General features: G+C 39.2%; 1 protein-coding gene across 1 annotated transcript; it reads left to right on the top strand.

The window, feature by feature from the left end:
* Positions 1-9,702: 9,702 nt before the first annotated feature.
* Positions 9,703-15,084, top strand: pAbp (poly(A) binding protein). Its single transcript, XM_089649069.1, has 3 exons — positions 9,703-10,238; positions 10,346-11,127; positions 13,705-15,084. The coding sequence occupies exons 1-3, from the start codon at positions 10,046-10,048 to the stop codon at positions 14,551-14,553; spliced, it is 1,824 nt and encodes a 607-aa protein (XP_089505195.1). The 5' UTR covers positions 9,703-10,045; the 3' UTR covers positions 14,554-15,084.
* The last annotated feature ends 3,079 nt before the right edge of the window (positions 15,085-18,163 follow it).

The raw sequence follows: 18,163 nt of genomic DNA, 5'->3' as shown, positions 1-18,163 counted from the left end.
GGACAAAAGATGGTGATGGACGGAATTTAAATTTGTGTGCAGGCCGCGAATGTTGGCAAAATTTACCAACAGTTTTGGCCCGCACCGGGGACGCTTGCTACTCGCCGCTGTAACGATGTTAAAATTGTTGTGTTGTATGTTCATGAATTTATTTTATTTTTTATTTTTTTTTTTTTATTTTTATTTTTTTTTTTTTATTTTTTTTAAGGGTAGGAGGTGAAAGGAAAGGTCTGGAAAGGAAAGGTATGAGGGGTGGGTAGGAATCTGGGGTTCAGGCTGTCCAGGAGTGATGAGCGTTTGGTTCCAGCCCACCCACTGCGGTGCTAGGCGATAGGCTAGATTACTTCGGAGTTGACTTTAACATTTGATTTTTCGACAGTATCTATACGGTTCTTCATTTCTTGTTGTTGGTCAGCAGCGAATTGTATGTAAAAGTCCTCATTTTGTTTATATGTATCATTCACGAAAACAGGTTAGAATGCGCCACACATTAAAATATTTGCAATATCTATTTTTCTTGTCGACAGTCAAACTAGTAAATTCTGTCAATTTTTATCAATCAATACCAATGTTGTGAGACTGAAGGTAGAGGCCATTGTGAAACCAATATATTCTGTGGATTTTTATCATTACGTAATGGTGGTATGTTGCGAGACTGAATGTAGAGGCTACGGTGAAACCAATAAATTCTGTCGATTTTTGTTATTCATTTCCAAAAAGTATTTTGCTGCAAAGTTTTCCAGTATTTTTTAAAACAGAAATATTTAAAATATTTCAAAAAAAAAATATGTTGGAACAGGTCCGCAAGAGAAAAATGTACATTTAAGGTGCTGATGCATAAAAATCCATAATATGCTGTCATTTTGACCATCCTAAAAACAAAATGCTAAAAGCATGTAATTTTAAGCCAATAAAGTTTGTTCTGAAACCCTATCAGAGATGTGTAAAATGGGTACCCAAAACCATTTGAAATGCAAAATGGAAATGGGTCAAAACTTTTCCATTTGAAAATGCAAAATGCAAAATGGTTTTTAGAAAAGCATTTCAAATGCAAAATGCAAAATACCTATTTTCAAAATGCATTGAAAATGCAAAATGGTTTCTCAGGTCAAACAATTAAAATAATTATAGAATTTTTAAACAATTTTGTCATTTAATAAGGGACATCAATATAAAACAAACATATTACATGATGGTAAATCCAAAAACACCATGACCACAGATTATGAAACCACAAAAAATTTGCGCGGGACTAATGTTGCCAACGTAAAAACATAGAAACTGCTATTTTTTTTTATTTATTGTTTGAAACATTTACAGAGTGTTAACAATTATTACATTTATACTGTGCACAGATATTAACACCCCATTAAAAATGTTCACAGCATGCGTAAACAAGGTTTAGTTGATATTAGGCGGAGATGTTAGTAGTGAAAGAAAAAAAAAACATAATTTTTTTTTTTTTTTTTTATATATTTACTCCACACAGGAGGCCCTGAAGAAAATAATTTCCCTCAGGGCCTATGTCATCTTTGGGGATGCTGTGTGGAAGGGTCTTTTTGTGGAGAGGAAGGAGTGAACATGGGTCTTGAAGAGTCCCATGTTGTAGGAGGGAGGAAACACAGAGGCCGGCAGTTCGTTCCACAGCCGAGCTGTTGAACTTAAGAACGAATCGTAGAAGCGACCCGTTCTCATGTGACAAGTGTCAACTGTGTACAAATGTTGGGCGCGCGTTTGGCGTGTATCCCGACTACGCACCGGTGCCGAAGGGATCAATGACGCTAGTTCCTCAGAGCATCTTCCATTGTAATACCGATAGAACAAGGACAGCATACCTACCTGACGCCTGTGCTCTAAAGATTGCAGTCCGTTTGTTAAGATTGGGGAATCTATCAAACGGACCGCCCGTTTCTGCACAGAGTCAAGGGTTTTTTTCAGGTATTTTGGGGCTCCAGACCAGAGATGGCTGCTAAATTCGACAGTAGGGCGCACTTGCGATTTGTACAGGGTGAGCAGTTGTGTACTATTAAAGTATCTGCGGGCCCTGTACAGTACGCCCAGCTTCTGAGAGGCCAACTTTACTCTGGCTTCGATGGAGCCCCCGTACCTGAGCTGGTCACTTATAGTTACACCAAGCATATCAATGGAAGGCCTGTTCGGAAGATTGCTTCCGTTGAAGGAGACTAGATTATCATTTGGATCCCTTTTAGACGTAATCAGACAGGATTGGGTCTTTTAAACATTAAATTCGACGAGATTATTTTTACCCCAGGAGGAAATACTCTCGAGATAACCGTCCATTCTCTGCTTCAAAGCCCTCCGAGCCGTTGGAGTTTGTGTGCCCTTTGGGGGCTTGTCAAACAAAAAGCTATCATGAACTGTACTGTCATCCGCGTAACAATGAATCGGTGCACATGTCAAAAGGTCATTGATGTGCAACAAAAACAAAGTCGGAGACAGAACCGATCCCTGTGGGACGCCAGCATTTATGGAGTGCGAGGAAGAGGTGAAACCGTCAGCAACTGCCTGAATCGACCTATCCCTTAAAAAGTCAGCAATCCACGTACACAGGGATGCGGGAAGTCCGTAAGAATGCAATTTGTTGACAAGTCCTCGGTGCCAGACCCGGTCAAAGGCCTTGGATATGTCTAGTGCGACCGTTTGGGTCTCACCGTGACGTTCCAGGCACCGCCCCCAAACATGCGTCACATACGCGAGAAGATCACCGCACGAGCGGTTCCGCCGAAATCCGTATTGACGGTCGTTGATAATTTTGTTCTTCTCGAGGTATGTGAGCAGTTTGTCGTTGATCACACGTTCCATCACTTTGGACAGAACTGATGTGATCGCTATGGGGCGGTAGTTGGCCGGGTTGGAGCGGTCACCTTTCTTGGGAATAGGGTGAATTACCGCTTTTTTCCAACCAGAGGGCACAGTGCCACACTTCAGGGACATTTTGAAGAGCTTTGTCAAAACTGGAAATATTTCCGCAGCACACCTCTGCAATACCAGGGCAGGTATTCCATCAGGTCCACTAGCTTTGTTAACATCGAGCCCCCGAATGACGTGGAGTACATCCCGATGCCGGATCCTCAGCTTTTTCATATAGAAGCCGCAGTGAGGAACCGACGGCGGAACAGCACCCCCGTCGTCGAGGGTCGAGTTTTCCGCAAACATTTTCCCTAATAGGTTAGCCTTTTCGGTGGCGGTGTTTGCTAGTGAGCCGTCAGGTGTGGTAAGAGGTGGCAAACTGGGTTTGCAAAAATTTCGACCTATTGAGCCCGCAAGCGACCAGAATGCTCTGCTGCCATGCGGGCAGGCAGCCAGCTTTTTGCTGATCTGCAGGTCGTGTTCGAATTTTGACCTATTGATGATTCTCTTGCATTCCTTTGCCGATTTGTTGTATGCTGATCTGCTTTCGGGCGTTCGAGATGTGTTGTAGGCTCGGTAAGCCGCGTTTTTTCGTCGAACTGCTTCGGAGCATTGTCGACTGAACCACGGCTTTGAGCCCACACCAGTTTCTTTAGTAGTCGATTGTATGAAGCCATCCATCGCCGATTTGATGACTTCACCAATCTCCTGGGTACATCTTGAAGGGTCCGAAGTCCGAAAACAAACAGCTGACCACGGAAAAGCGTTGAAATGGGCCCGCATACCGAACCAATCTGCTGACCTATAGTGCCACACTTTTCTCCTCAGCCTCTCATTGGTTGGTCTGAGGCTAACGGGGATTGATGTCGTCACTAGGCAGTGGTCAGATGATCCCAGAGGCGCTGTGACGTCAATCTTATAACCGTGTGGCACAGTAGTTAAGAATAGGTCTAACAGATTGGAGCGGTGAGTCTGGACATCAGGAACCCTTGTAGGCTCCTGAACCAATTGCTCTAATCCGTAGCAGATGGCAAAGGATTCCGCCTGTCGGCCAGCCGAGTCCGTTGGGCCTGAGAACTTCAACCATGGTTCGTTATGAACGTTGAAGTCCCCCAGAATAACAAACTCGGCTGAAGGGTAGCGGGGCAAGAGATCATCAATAGTATCGCTCAAATGTTTGAAGAGCTCGGAAGTGTCTGATTCGCTATGGTTCGGTGAGCGGTATAGACATGCGTAGAATCTTGCCGTACTGACAAGATTGACGCGCACCCACATTACGTCGAATCTGGAGTTTTCCAGACTCAATAGTCGTACACAGTTGACGTCAGCTCGACTATAGAGGCAGACTCCTCCTTTCAGTCGGAATTTGCTTGCGAGGGTAAAGCCCGGGCAGTCCAGATAGGAGGAGTCTGGCGGCTCGGCTATCTGAATTTCGGATAGGAAAAGAAGGTTGGGACGTTGGGACAAAAGATGGTGATGGACGGAATTTAAATTTGTGTGCAGGCCGCGAATGTTGGCAAAATTTACCAACAGTTTTGGCCCGCACCGGGGACGCCTGCTACTCGCCGCTGTAACGATGTTTAAATTGTTGTGTTGTATGTTCATGAATTTAATTTTTTTTTTTTTTTGTAAGGGTAGGAGGTGAAAGGAAAGGTCTGGAAAGGAAAGGTATGAGGGGTGGGTAGGAATCTGGGGTTCAGGCTATCCAGGAGTGATGAGCGTTTGGTTCCAGCCCACCCACTGCGGTGCTAGGCGATAGGCTGGGAGAGTCCGGCTGGAGAGGGCATCCAATGCGCCCCAAACGCTGCTGCTGGGTCCCCTCTGGTCACGAACCGGCACAACAGCAGTGGCGGGGTTTTTTCACTCGCTGATGGGGCAGCCCACCCTTAGTCGTGAGCCTGAGGGTCGGGCCCCTGTACTATCGAGCGGCCCGGACAGCGGTAACCGGTTGTAAAGGGTCTCCCTCAACCAGCATCTCCCAACCGGCCCGCCACGCAGAAGGTGGGCCAACGCACCCGCCACCAAGACCTGGGCAAACCTTAACCCATGAACCCGGGCACCCCTGCTAAGTCACCAAACGTAGCGAACCACTTGGGGTGACCTGTGGCAGAGGTGTTGGTAATCCAATAAATGGTTCCCAGGGCGGCGGTACCCATTCCCGCCTACCAAATTGAATAAATAATAATAATTAAAAAGAATAAATAAATAATAATATGAATGAATAAATAATAATAATTAAAAAGAAATATACTGCTATCTAACATTTAATATTACAGCGTCATGGCCCCATGTTCAGTAGGGTAGACCGAGGCTATTCGGATCATTTTTTATGTTTTCTTGAAAAAAATTAAAACTAATGCATTTTCCAAAAAAAAATTTTATTTAATATTAAGAATTTGACATTTTTATAATGTTTTAATTTTAATGATCATAACATAAAGTAACTTTTAAAAAACATATGACTATTACTGTAGACCTCTCCACTGATCCGAATCACCACATATATATGTGGTGATTCGGATCAGTGGTGGGGCTACTCGGATCAAACCCGAAAAAATAGTAAGTATGAAAAATAAACAAAAACCAAAAATAGGTTTTAGAACCCATAAATTTTATGAAAGTATCATGACACTTATTACACTCTTATTGGCATACCCACCGCACAAATAAAAACTTTATTAAAAACTTTCTTGTCGTAACATTTTTCGTGGCACCATTCTTCGCAAGAAGAACATTGAATCCAATCTTCCTTTGGAGGATGTACAAAAGCTTCATTGCAATAAATGCAAAACCACTTTCTTGAAGCCCCAGCCGATGAAGAAGCTGTTATGGAAGATTTTTTAACTTTAAGTCCCGGGGTACTTTTTCCTTTGAACTGTAATTTTGGGCGGTTTTTGGCGAGAGATCTTTTGATTTCCTTTGCGTACGAGGCTTTTATTTTTTCTTCAGTATCTTTACGCTATTTGGAAACGTTTACTGGAGATGTAATATGAAAAATTGGCACCTTTGCAACGCGGGAGTTCTTTTTAGTTGGCACATCTTTTTCAGGAGGATGTGCCAGCTAAAATTGTCGTGTATGGGATTCCGTAGCTCACAGCAGCACTGCGTAATCCCATTTCACCGGATTTTACTTTCCTAACGGTTTCATCCATTGCAATTTTCGACCATGATTGATTAGTCGTCTTTTTCACATAGTTGCGCAGCATCTGTTTCAAATAAAAATATAAAACAATTAATGCATCGAATTTTAAAAGCATTAAAATATGATCCAAATAGCCCCCCCACCGTCGGTCCGTTTAACCTCACATTTATTAATATGATATTTACTTAAAGTAAAGTACAAAAACATACAAAATGCAATTTATTGCGCTTTAATTCTGTTTACTGTGCATTTGATTGATAAATATATTACATATTAACATGACTGAATAGCTTACCTTTTCAGAAAAAACACTAAGAACGCAGAGAACAATATTACATTAGGCATTTATTTGAGACGTAACTTGTACAATCTTCACACATATCGATTTTTAGCAGTCAACCCACGCAATCTGTAATATCGGTAATTTTACTATTATGACATACGGTAGATGGGGATGCTATGTACAAATTCGTTCATTGTCATTTGGTTACAATAGCCGAGATATATCCATATTGCTTAGCTTGATCCGAATAACTCACCTGATCCAAATAGCCTCGGTCTACCCTACCTATTTGAATCAGTATTTTTTGTAATGGTATCACTCAATTGCCAGGGCTCCTACCAGAATGTTGCAAAAAAGCATTTAAAATGGAAAATGCATTGAGAAAAGCATTTAAAATGCAAAATGGTTTTTAGAAAAGCATTTAAAATGCAAAATGGAAAATACCCATTTTGCATTTCCATTTGAAATAGATTTATTTGAAATAAAGCATATCTCTGAACCCTATTTTGTAAATCATAAAGGAAACTTTTGAAGTTCATTGTTGTGTACCTCAGAGAGAAGTTTTCAGGCATCAATTTTAGAAGTTTCGTATCACAATCCCCATTGTTTTTGCAAGTAAAAATATTTGTCTATCCATGGTTGACAGCACAGATGTGTAAACTGTTCTCGTTAAAAGCAATTGGCCTTAAATTTTGTAAGGACTTGTTTTTTACATTTTTGAAAGTTACAATGAAAATTTATAGTTTACAACAGCACGAGTGGTCACTTTCATCTCGTATTAGCTTAGTCCGTCTACCTGGAAGGGTCGGTTAAGTAAGGATATAAAAACGATTGTGCAATTATGTAAAATTAAAATAGAGGAAAATAAAATATATTTATACAGATAAAAATCTGTTGTGAATTTAAATGTGAAAAATGAATACTTTGATCGGATTTCACATCTCGTTTTGGCATCCCCCATGGTCTGGAGAATAAACTCCATAAAAAATATCAGTTACTCAACAGAAACAAAATCTTATTGGACATAAGTAACGTGACCAGAGGTCCCTAATTTCAATAATATTAATACATACACCACAAGGAGCTTTTACCATTGAATAGAGAATAGGTATTTTATTTAGTTATTTGCTTTTTTTATGTGACACCGCACAAGAGTATCCACCAGTATTACAATAAACTATTGTAGCACATTCAAATGCTGCCGCCCCTGAGTTAAGTTAGCTGATTTGCCGCCGTAGGCGCTACTCTCAACTCTGTCGACCAAGCAGGGATCTACGCTTCACGAGTGGTTCGCGATGGGTTCGCGGCAGTGTTGCCAACTAAGGCGATTTGTCGCCATTTAGGCTACTCAGAACGAGAATCGGCGACGTAAAAATGCTGTGCGGATTTTTCAGCGAAGTTCTGTAACAACCCTCCCCCCCATGGATTTCAAATATTTTTTGTGGGGAGTACTTATTTTGAAACATTTTTGTGGGGAATTATGTTTTACCGAAATTCTCTAACAACCCCCCCCCCCCCCCCCCATGGATTTCGAATAATAAAAGGGGGAATCAAGCTCACGTAGAATATTTTTGGGGAATATGTGGGCAGAATTACTGCAACTGAAATTCGGCTACATTAGGCTACTAAATGTTTGAAAAACGGCGACATTAGGCCAAGATCCGTTGGCAACACCGGTTCGCGGTACAATAAACATGAGAGGATAATAAATTTCTAAGAGAACATTCAGAAACTTATATGTCCTCTTATAAGGACTATCTATGTCTATCCATTTGAAGGAAATATGTGATTTTTACGCAAAAGTACTTGAAACTACTGGCAGTTATACAAGTAATTTACCCAATGGATAAAATTAAATGTATTATGTCTAAAACCTCGACAAATGATTTCGAATTAGGATGAAGTAATTTTTTATATAAAGAAAGACCAACATTCCCGGGTTACGAATGAATAACCTGACAATATTTGAAAATCTCCTACTACCACCAAAGCAAGCGGAAAATTTTGTTTATGTTGTGATGGAGGACTTGGCCAGCCAAGGAATTGAACACACTACGCCTGGGTGGGACCCAAACGCGATGTCAACTCAGCCACCGATCAGTCAAAAGCAAAATTAAATTAATTCCAATGAAATTGGTATCCAGGATAATAATTATAAGATCGTTGATAGCGCGAATTTTTATGCGAAATTCGTCAATTTTACACAGAATACCTACGTGAATTTTGCCTTTTTCACGCAAATAACGCGAAATGCGCATTTTTCACGCGATATTCTTGTATTATAAGAAAGTAGGTACGTTCTAAATATTTATTGTGTATTGTTTTGAATAATAAAATGGGAGGCAAGTTTTGGCGCGTGTCTATTAGTAACAGTGAATCTGCAAAAAGTGTGCTGAATCCCGTGTGATGAAAATGTACTATTTTGAGTTTGTATTGTTCTAAATCTGTGATGATGACCTATGATTGTGTTGAATTGTCATGTTTTGAGTTAACATGGAACACTTTTTGTAAGAAACAAATTGGTCATCTATTTAACTATAGATATGGATATATATAGAAAGCAAAATTCTCATTCGGAGCCTACTTATTAGCCTAAAATGTAAAAATGTTTGAAATGTCAAAATGCCTCACGGCAGGAAAATGAGACACTCAGTTGCATGAGAGTGGTTTATTTATGGTTGCTTGTTAAGCATTTTTTATTTCAGCAAGACAATAAATTATACACAGGTTAAATCATTAATGGATAAGGTAGTACGATGGAATTCTACCATGCATGATATAATCACGATAGTACGGCCTCTCAATGCGCACATTCCTGGCAGGAACACGGATACTGTCTGAAAAAGAAAATAGATTAATTTCTGCGGTGAAGTTAAATTAAGGCTATTACAAATTAGCAAATTAGGAACAAAACAAATAGAGATTCTCACCTGTTTACAAACACGTGTTCGATTTTATGTTCGAGATTAAGCGTTGGCAATGCGTAATTTCATAATGAACCACTTGGCCTTTTGCTTCCGATTGAGAAATGATAGTCAGAAACTGACGGACATATATGAATATGTCATAATTTGCCAAAACATTAAAAAAATGTCCATTCCCATTCATTGCTGTAAAAAGAAAATAATGATTAAATTAAATTTCCGCAAGCGTTCAATAACTAACCCCCGTAGTACTCAAATGTCACCAACAAACGTGAAATTCTGTTATGGCAGCACCAAAAATAAACCAAATTTACCACAGTTTAAATAAAAAGGATTTGATTATACTTTTTGAAAACCTATAAAATAATAATAAAATTTGAAATGATTAATAGTATTAATTTTTTCTCGATAAGTATGTATTTTACATAAAATAGTAGTTACTTTGTGCCCATCTTCCGGTTAGTATATAAACGGCCGACGGCTTCCTTTCACCGCCTCTTCCTCGTATGAGCAAGGTCCGTTCACGTGAGGTTGTGTGTTGCCTTACAAAATAGGTCACACAATCCTCGTAATTTTCGTGAAATAATCTAGTTAAAAACAAAAAAAAAATAATAAAATCCCTCAAAAACCCCAAAAAAATCGAAAAAGTAGTGAAAACGTACAGGAAACAAGTGTAACTTTATTTGAATAAGTGCGTGCGTGTACAACGTGGGCATTCCAGAATACTATAGCCATTTTGAAAAGATAAGTTGATAATAACCACGTTGTGGTCTTGCCTTTCAAAGATAAATGTGTTAAGTGCTGAAGTTATAGTAAAACTCGAAGATGAATCCAGGACCGCCCAACTACCCCATGGCGTCCTTGTACGTTGGGGACTTGCACTACGACATTAACGAGGCCACGCTTTTCGAAAAATTTTCGACTGCGGGCCCCGTACTCTCCATACGTGTATGCCGAGACGTAATTACGCGTCGTTCATTAGGATATGCCTACGTTAATTTCCAGCAACCAGCCGATGGTATGTATTCAATAATAATACCGGTTTTTCGAATTTCCATGTCCCATATTGTACACATTTTTACACGAAGTATGTGTTTATTCAACAATTTATTTTTCAATTTACAGCGGAACGAGCATTGGATTCCATGAACTTTGATATGATCAAAGGAAGACCAATTAGAATTATGTGGTCTCAAAGAGATCCATCGCTCCGTAAATCAGGTGTAGGCAATGTATTCATAAAGAATTTGGACAAAAATATCGACAATAAAGCCATGTACGATACGTTCTCAGCCTTCGGAAATATTCTTAGTTGTAAGGTAGCTCAGGATGAGACCGGAGCCTCCAAGGGATACGGTTTCGTCCACTTCGAAACTGAAGAAGCTGCCAATAAGTCCATCGATAAAGTTAATGGAATGTTGCTGAATGGCAAGAAAGTATATGTGGGCAAATTCATTCCACGCAAGGAACGCGAAAAGGAATTGGGAGAAAGGGCTAAGCTCTTCAGGAACGTTTATGTGAAGAACTTTGGCGAAGAAATAACGGATGAGCTCTTACGAGAAATGTTTGAGAAGTACGGCCGGATCACCAGTCATAAAGTAATGAGCAAAGGCGGAGCATCGCTCGGCTTTGGATTTGTTGCCTTCCAAGATCCAGATGCAGCAGAGCAGGCTGTGATTGAACTCAACGGCAAGGAGTTAGTGGAAGGTAAACCACTCTACGTTGGGCGTGCCCAAAAGAAAGCAGACCGTCAAACTGAACTGAAACGCAAGTTTGAGCAGCTGAAGATCGAGCGTCTTAGTCGCTTCCAGGGAGTCAACCTGTATGTGAAGAATCTGGATGACACCATTGATGATGAACGTCTCCGTAAAGAATTCATGGCTTTTGGAACGATCACGTCTGCTAAGGTATGTTGTGTTTCACATTTTGGTCTTGTCAAAGGAAGCATTTTAAAATGTTACTTATCAAGGACAATACTATACTGTTTTGTCACGGCTCCGGACCCACTGTCCTAGTGTGAATAGTAGTTTGGAAGACAGAACTGTTAACCAAGACACTGTCTCAGAGATTGACGGGCAAGCTATCTCCGCAGGATAGTGTCTCACCCCCTCCACCTTGCGTTGATTGCGTGTAAACTCATTTTGACAAAACAGTAGGACAATAGCCAGTCGCTCCGCTTGTATGTATCTCGGCAAAAAAATGTAGCATAAATAGAACACTACAATACATGTTGGTGTTAAAGACCGATAGAAAAATAATATATTTCGCAAAATCGTGTCGTGTAACCAGTTTGACGGCTTTCCATGTTTGAACTACTGTAGAATTGTTGTATTGTCTCATTATCCCGCCCTGTCCGGTCGGGGCTGTTAACGGAGCAGGGACAGAACACTATTGTATTGTCCTCGTGTGATCCCGGCATTATGCTAATGAGTCTGTTAAACATAGAATATGGTGAAACACTGAAAAAATGTATTCTATATAGATTTGAATGGAAATAAATGTCACCACTGACTTAGTACCTTGGCACCCTTTGGTTCTAGCCCATTTAGCGTGCATTCTGTCTGTTGATGGTTAAATTCAGTTCTGCGTATAAAATTTAAGCAAACATTGGTCAGACATGTGGATCATCTAGCATGCCCTCATGGATTTTTTTATGTTATCTATTCTTTGACTTATAACGAGTTTAAAGGGTGTTTACAAATTCACTGTAGCAACCACACAAATCTATCTGGACTGCACTATTGGGATATCACAGATACCAACATTTAAAAAAAATTACGCAAATTGAAAATAAAAAACCATCACATGTGCTTGTGTTTTGAGGTTAGGAAGATGTATTTAAATTGCAGTTCTTAATCTCTCTTTCTTATCTTGTTAGTATTTCAGTATAATATCATAGCACAATTCTAAAGTGCTTTGGAACCTTAGATGAATGAATAGAGGAAGATGTGATACTGGTTTCACTGACCAGTCCAGTGGACATACTATAGCAGGCAGTTATTACATTTGTACGCACAATAGTCATCCTTTTCATAAGTGGTGCAACATTTTTTGTTTGATTAGTGTGAACATAAAGTCTTAATTTTGAACTGGAATGTTTGTATTCAGTTAGTGTTTTTTCAAATTTTTCTGCGGGTAGCTCCAAAGGTGTTCTAGGCCATCATTTCAAATTAAAGAGAGAGGGAAGGTGTATTTATATATAAATCAGATAAAGTTGTTGATTTCCGCTGCATGCAACAACGACTCAAAAAAACACTTTATTTGAACGTAGATATCTAATGGAGACAACTATTTAAGTCGGAGGGTTTAAGTAAACATGCACAAAATAGGTTGTTAGGTTGGGTTATTTTAATAATTTATGCATTTCCAACCTTCAAACTTAACTTTTATTTATAATTTTTTTTTAAATTGCGTAATAAGCATGCAGCGGAATTTGACAAGTTTATCATAAATTTTTATTTAAATAGGCAAATTTCATTATTACTATGTCGGGTTCAGACTTGGAAGAGGTGGATTTCGAACGAAGAGAAGGGAGTTAAAGGGTTTTTTTTTTAAATTGTATTTGTTTTTAAAAAAGGTAAATGAACCTGTATCCATAAATTAATTTTTGTACTTCGGTATGATCATTTTTTTAATTTTTAAAGTGGCAAAAAGTAGTTCCTAGGTAGGAGTTAGTCTGTTGTCCTATGGGTTGGTAAGCAAGCAATCGACATCAACCGAATGTTGCAATATCTTGCACCAAAACATTCCACATTGAACTGCTGCAGACTGTTATCTTACTATAGCGAATTTAATTTTGTGTGTAGTATCTTGCATGATTTGGTTAATGTCAATTGCTTACCCATTACACAACAACTCAAAAAAAAAAAAAACATTGATTATCATGTAGGTAAGGTTGCGATAAATAAAATATTGAAAATAAAACATCGATCATGTAGTATGGTTGCAAATTGCCATGTGTTGGAAATGGCCAGAACCAAAAGAATTATATTGTACAATTTTTTACAACAAAACTTGACTACTCTCTTCAAAACCAGCTGCTTCTGGCAAATCTCACAAAAACCAATTGAAGCTTATGGAAGAAATGCTCTATTATGGTCAATTCACTATAAGCAAAAGAGAAATAATGTTAGTATTCTTTATTCATTGCCAAATAGATGGTGTTAGAGGGTGTTTTTGCACAAAAACGGCGCTATAAAAGTCATCCAGGTATTATTATCTTCAAAAGTGGCGTAAAGTAACCCCCGTCCTACGGTACTTCATTACACCACATTGCAAGGAGAAAATTTTAAAAAGCTTAGATGTGGCTTCCAGTATGTGTAGTGCAGTTCATCAAATTTTCTGCAAATCTAACGAAAGCTTATACTAGATGTTTGGTTATTAGAATAAATATATACATATTTAATTCATTCAAATTTACTATTTCCCTACTAACAAATAGAATTGGATCTGCAAACTCTACATTTTGTTGTAATTTATTGTAGGTGATGCTGGAGGATGGACGCAGCAAAGGTTTTGGATTTGTGTGTTTTTCCGCCCCCGAAGAAGCAACCAAGGCCGTGACTGACATGAATGGAAGGATAATGGGAAGCAAACCTCTGTATGTGGCGTTGGCGCAGCGTAAAGAAGAGCGCAAGGCACATCTGGCTTCCCAATACATGCAGCGTATGACCAACATGCGTATGCAACAGATGGGCCAGATCTATCAGGCAGGCGGTGGCGGCGGATACTTTGTCCCCACCATCCCCCCGGCGCAGCGCTTCTATGGGCCGGCTCAGATGACCCCCATCCGGGCCTCACCGCGCTGGCAGGCCCAGCCCCCTGTGCGGCCCGGAACCCAGGCTGCCGCCTCTGCCTACCCCAACATGGGCGGCTTCCGTCCTGCCGCCCGCGCCCCCGCCCAAGGAGCCATGCGCGGCTCGCTGGCAGCACGCCCCATCACCGGGCAGCAGGGCGCCGTCCCCGGAATGCGCCCCGCCATGCCTGTGGCTGCTGGCCGCCCCGCTTCCTACAAGTACACGGCCAACATGCGCAACCCACCCGCGCCCCAGCAGGCAGTGCACATCCAGGGCCAGGAGCCGCTCACCGCTTCCATGCTTGCGTCTGCGCCCTTGCAGGAACAGAAGCAGATGCTGGGAGAGCGCCTGTTCCCGCTCATTCAGCGCATGCACCCCGAGCTCGCGGGTAAGATCACCGGCATGTTGTTGGAGATAGACAACTCGGAGCTTCTACATATGCTGGAGCACGGAGAGTCTCTTAAGGCCAAGGTGGAAGAGGCGGTAGCTGTGTTGCAGGCCCATCAAGCTAAACAACAAGCCACTAAAAAGGAGTAATCTTCCCACGTGACTATGAGTCGTACCTTCGTAATTTGACAAGTTACTCTTCGACTCGTTTTTACACTCCTTATGTTTAAATTGTTAAAAAAAAAAGAAAAATATTCCGTAATTATAAAAAATGAAAAAGTATGTGAAAAAACTAAGGTAAACATCCACTCTTCCCAAAAATGCGTGAACTACTTTAATGATTGGGAAAATAATCACTTTCGCCTTACAAAAATAAACTTCAGTAAATATTTTAACATTTAACGTTGTGCGATACTTTTACTTTACTTGGGGTGAAATTTGTTTTTAATTGGTTACCATTTATTCCTTACACCTAGAGAAGGTGATTATGTTATTTTACAAGAGTGGTCGTGATGTCCATTTGCTTGTTTGCGTTATGTAATTATATGACTTGCTCAAACATAAAATCTATTTTATTTGTATTTCATTCACATAAAGTAACACTTAATTCTTTTGTATTTTTCTCACCTCAACGATATGTATGGATATATTACCAGGGTTAAATAAATTTCTTTAATTTTTCTTTGTGTTTTTATTTATTTTCCTTTGCAATACCCGTATCAAAATACATGGTCATTGAAAACGGAGTCTTTGATTTTTAAAACAGTTTTTTTTTTGACAATTTCAATGAGTTCCTGTTTGTTTCACGGCATATATCCATAGGTATGCTGGATAATATTAGGAGATGCACTTGCAGTTGCAATTGCCATGCGGATTCTCTCAAAATTCGTTAATTTAAATATGGTCGAATAAAACACTTATGACACATTATTCTTTTGAATATTGAGATTAATTATTGGTTTGCCCCCGTACATAAGTTATATAATTCTGTATAAATTGTTTTTCTACCTACAAATTCGGTTCTTAGAGAACGGCATAAAAACACAATTTGATCACAAAAAGAACGTGATAAAATATACATTTCTCAAAACTCGCGCGTGTGTTTATATAGAAAAAAATATGGTAAATATTCGGAATCGCTGGACACGGATTATACGAAATATTTGTAAATAAAACCTTCTGATTTACCTTAATTACTAGACATCGGATTATATGCATATGCAAATGCATATAACTCTCTAATTACGAGGTTAATGCATATTTCAGCCTTTTTTCCCAAATCGTGCATATTTCGTTTAAAGGGACGTGGACACGGTCAAGCGGCTTGATCGCAAGCACGTAGTTTATTGTCTATGGCACTTTGTGTCAAGCATTTTGACCGTGTACCGAAGCTGGCTTGCAAGCATTGCGCAATTCTACGTGCTTGCGGCGAGGCTTGATGCGAATTTATATTTTTGTGGGAATAGACAAACGACAATAGACAAATAAATATCACGTATCATAAACAATGATATAAATTGAATAAAATTGTAATAAAATAGGTACTTAGTTATTGTTTTTGTGTTCAATTTGTAGAAATCCATCTAATTTAAAAATTTTGGAAGTATTTTAGTATTTTTTAATAATTATGACAGCGGTTTTCAAAGTCATTAATAATCAAACTGTAGAATAAATAATTTTCTGAATTTTCAATGGAGAAAACATATTTTTTGTATGAATACCGCACAAGATATTCATACGAAAAATAGCTGTAGCCTGTAATACACTTTGCAAATGCTCATGGGTAAAGCGGTACCTTAACTTGTACCATTCTTGACACCAAATTCGTTTCTTTTTATTATTTTATTCAAACATAAAGCTAACGTAAGAGCCAAGAACGCTTTGTCTTTGACAGATTCCATTTTGCCGCGAGTCACGAAATGACAGGAAGGCATAGAAATACATATACATAGACCACCACGAAATCACAGGAAGGCGTGGCCATGCTTGACGGAGAGGCTTGATGCGGGCTGTCAAGCCGCTAAGCATAGACAATAATAGACAACAATAGACAACAATAGACAAAAAAACTACGTGCTTGCGATCAAGCCGCTTGACCGTGTCCAAGTCCCTTAATAGCGGGAGGTATCATCTACGTATAGGAAGCTAGGTGACTTGGCTGCCTGTAAAATCCTAGAAAAAACAAATCATTCAACTGTTGCTCGTTTCATAAATGATTCCATAAGATCTTTGTTTCCCGATTGTTCTGTGGATGAAAAAATCTGCATGTTTGTTTCTGATGCTGCGCCATACATGGTGAAAGCTGGCCAAGCCTTGCAAACTTTTTATCCAAATTTACTACACATTACCTGCTTAGCTCACGGGTTTCATCGCCTTGCAGAAGAGATACGGCAAGAGTATGGGAATGTTAATAAATTGATTTCCTCTACTAAAAAAGTGTTTTTAAAAGCACCGTCGCGTGTGCAGTCATATAAAGAGCAATTTCCAAATCTAGCGTTGCCGCCAGAACCCATAATTACTCGATGGGGTACTTGGCTAAATGCAGTATTATTCTATGCTGAAAATTTTGAGGCCGTAAAACAAATAGTTGGGCAATTTGAAAGTTCTGAGGCCATTGCAATTCATTCAAGCAAGCTAGCATTTGAAGACGCATCCATTAAACAGAATATCGCCCTCATCTCAACACATTTCCACAAGTTACCAGATACCATAAAAAAATTGAAACAAAAAACCTTCCTCTAATTAAAGCAATAGAAATACTGGAAACAATGATCGAACTCGCCAACGCCCTTCCTAATTCAATATCAGAAAAGATTCGTAAAAAGTTAGACTCTATTTTGCTTAAAAATCCGAGTCTTGAAGATATGAAGAACATTAATGCCTACATCAACGGCACCCTGCCTAAACAGATATCTCCAGAAATGGCGCCAAATTTTAAATTTTGTCCAATGACGTCAGTTGACGTAGAGAGATCGTTTTCGGCGTACAAATTAATACTGGGTGACAAACGTCACAGATTTGAGCTCGAAAATTTGGAAAAATACTTAGTTGTACATTGTCACAAAAACTATGCATAATTTTAAGAATATTTCGCTGTTTTTGTACGGTCTTTAATTAAAATATATAAAAATATAAATGGTTTTTTGATTTTGCGTTGTGCATATTTTGGGCAAATCAAGAGTTTTTAGTGCATATTTCGGCCTTTTTAGTGCATGCATGCATATTTTGGCACTTTGTTAGTGCATATAATCCGATGTCTCTTAATTACTATTAAAGGAATCTGACTGCATTTGGGAAATTTTTAATTACGTAAAATGAAAATTCGCTTTCCTTGCATGGGATGACAGCTGGAATGATTTCTGTTCATGACATATTTTTTGTTGGTATTCATGATATGAGTGGCTAGAATTTTAACCATTTACTGTATGCAAATACTAGGTAGGTCACAGACATAGGAATTAATAGACGAGAAGATAAAGGCGAGGGGTAAAATCAACTGTTGAAGAACGAAGGGAGTGAAGATGACTGTGATTCGTCAATAAATCAATCTGACAGTAAATAGGCATCTCGCATTATAATATCACCATTTACTTCTTAAAAGTAAAATCTGCTTTGAATGAATAGACATTTTTACATGGGAGCGCAAATTACTCGCCACGTTATGAACAAATTTGCGAAGTCCAAATTCGGCAAAGTAAGGCAGCTTCTATATTCAGAGTCATAGTTAGTTCAGAGTATTTAGTTAAGACACTTTTATAAA

Source organism: Hesperophylax consimilis, chromosome 3, assembly GCF_061612785.1.
Source record: "Hesperophylax consimilis isolate HC1 chromosome 3, BYU_Hcon_1.0, whole genome shotgun sequence".
Classification (NCBI taxonomy): Eukaryota; Metazoa; Arthropoda; class Insecta; order Trichoptera; family Limnephilidae; genus Hesperophylax; species Hesperophylax consimilis.
Note: the sequence above shows the minus strand (reverse complement) of the source record. Positions and strands in the feature narration are given on the sequence as shown.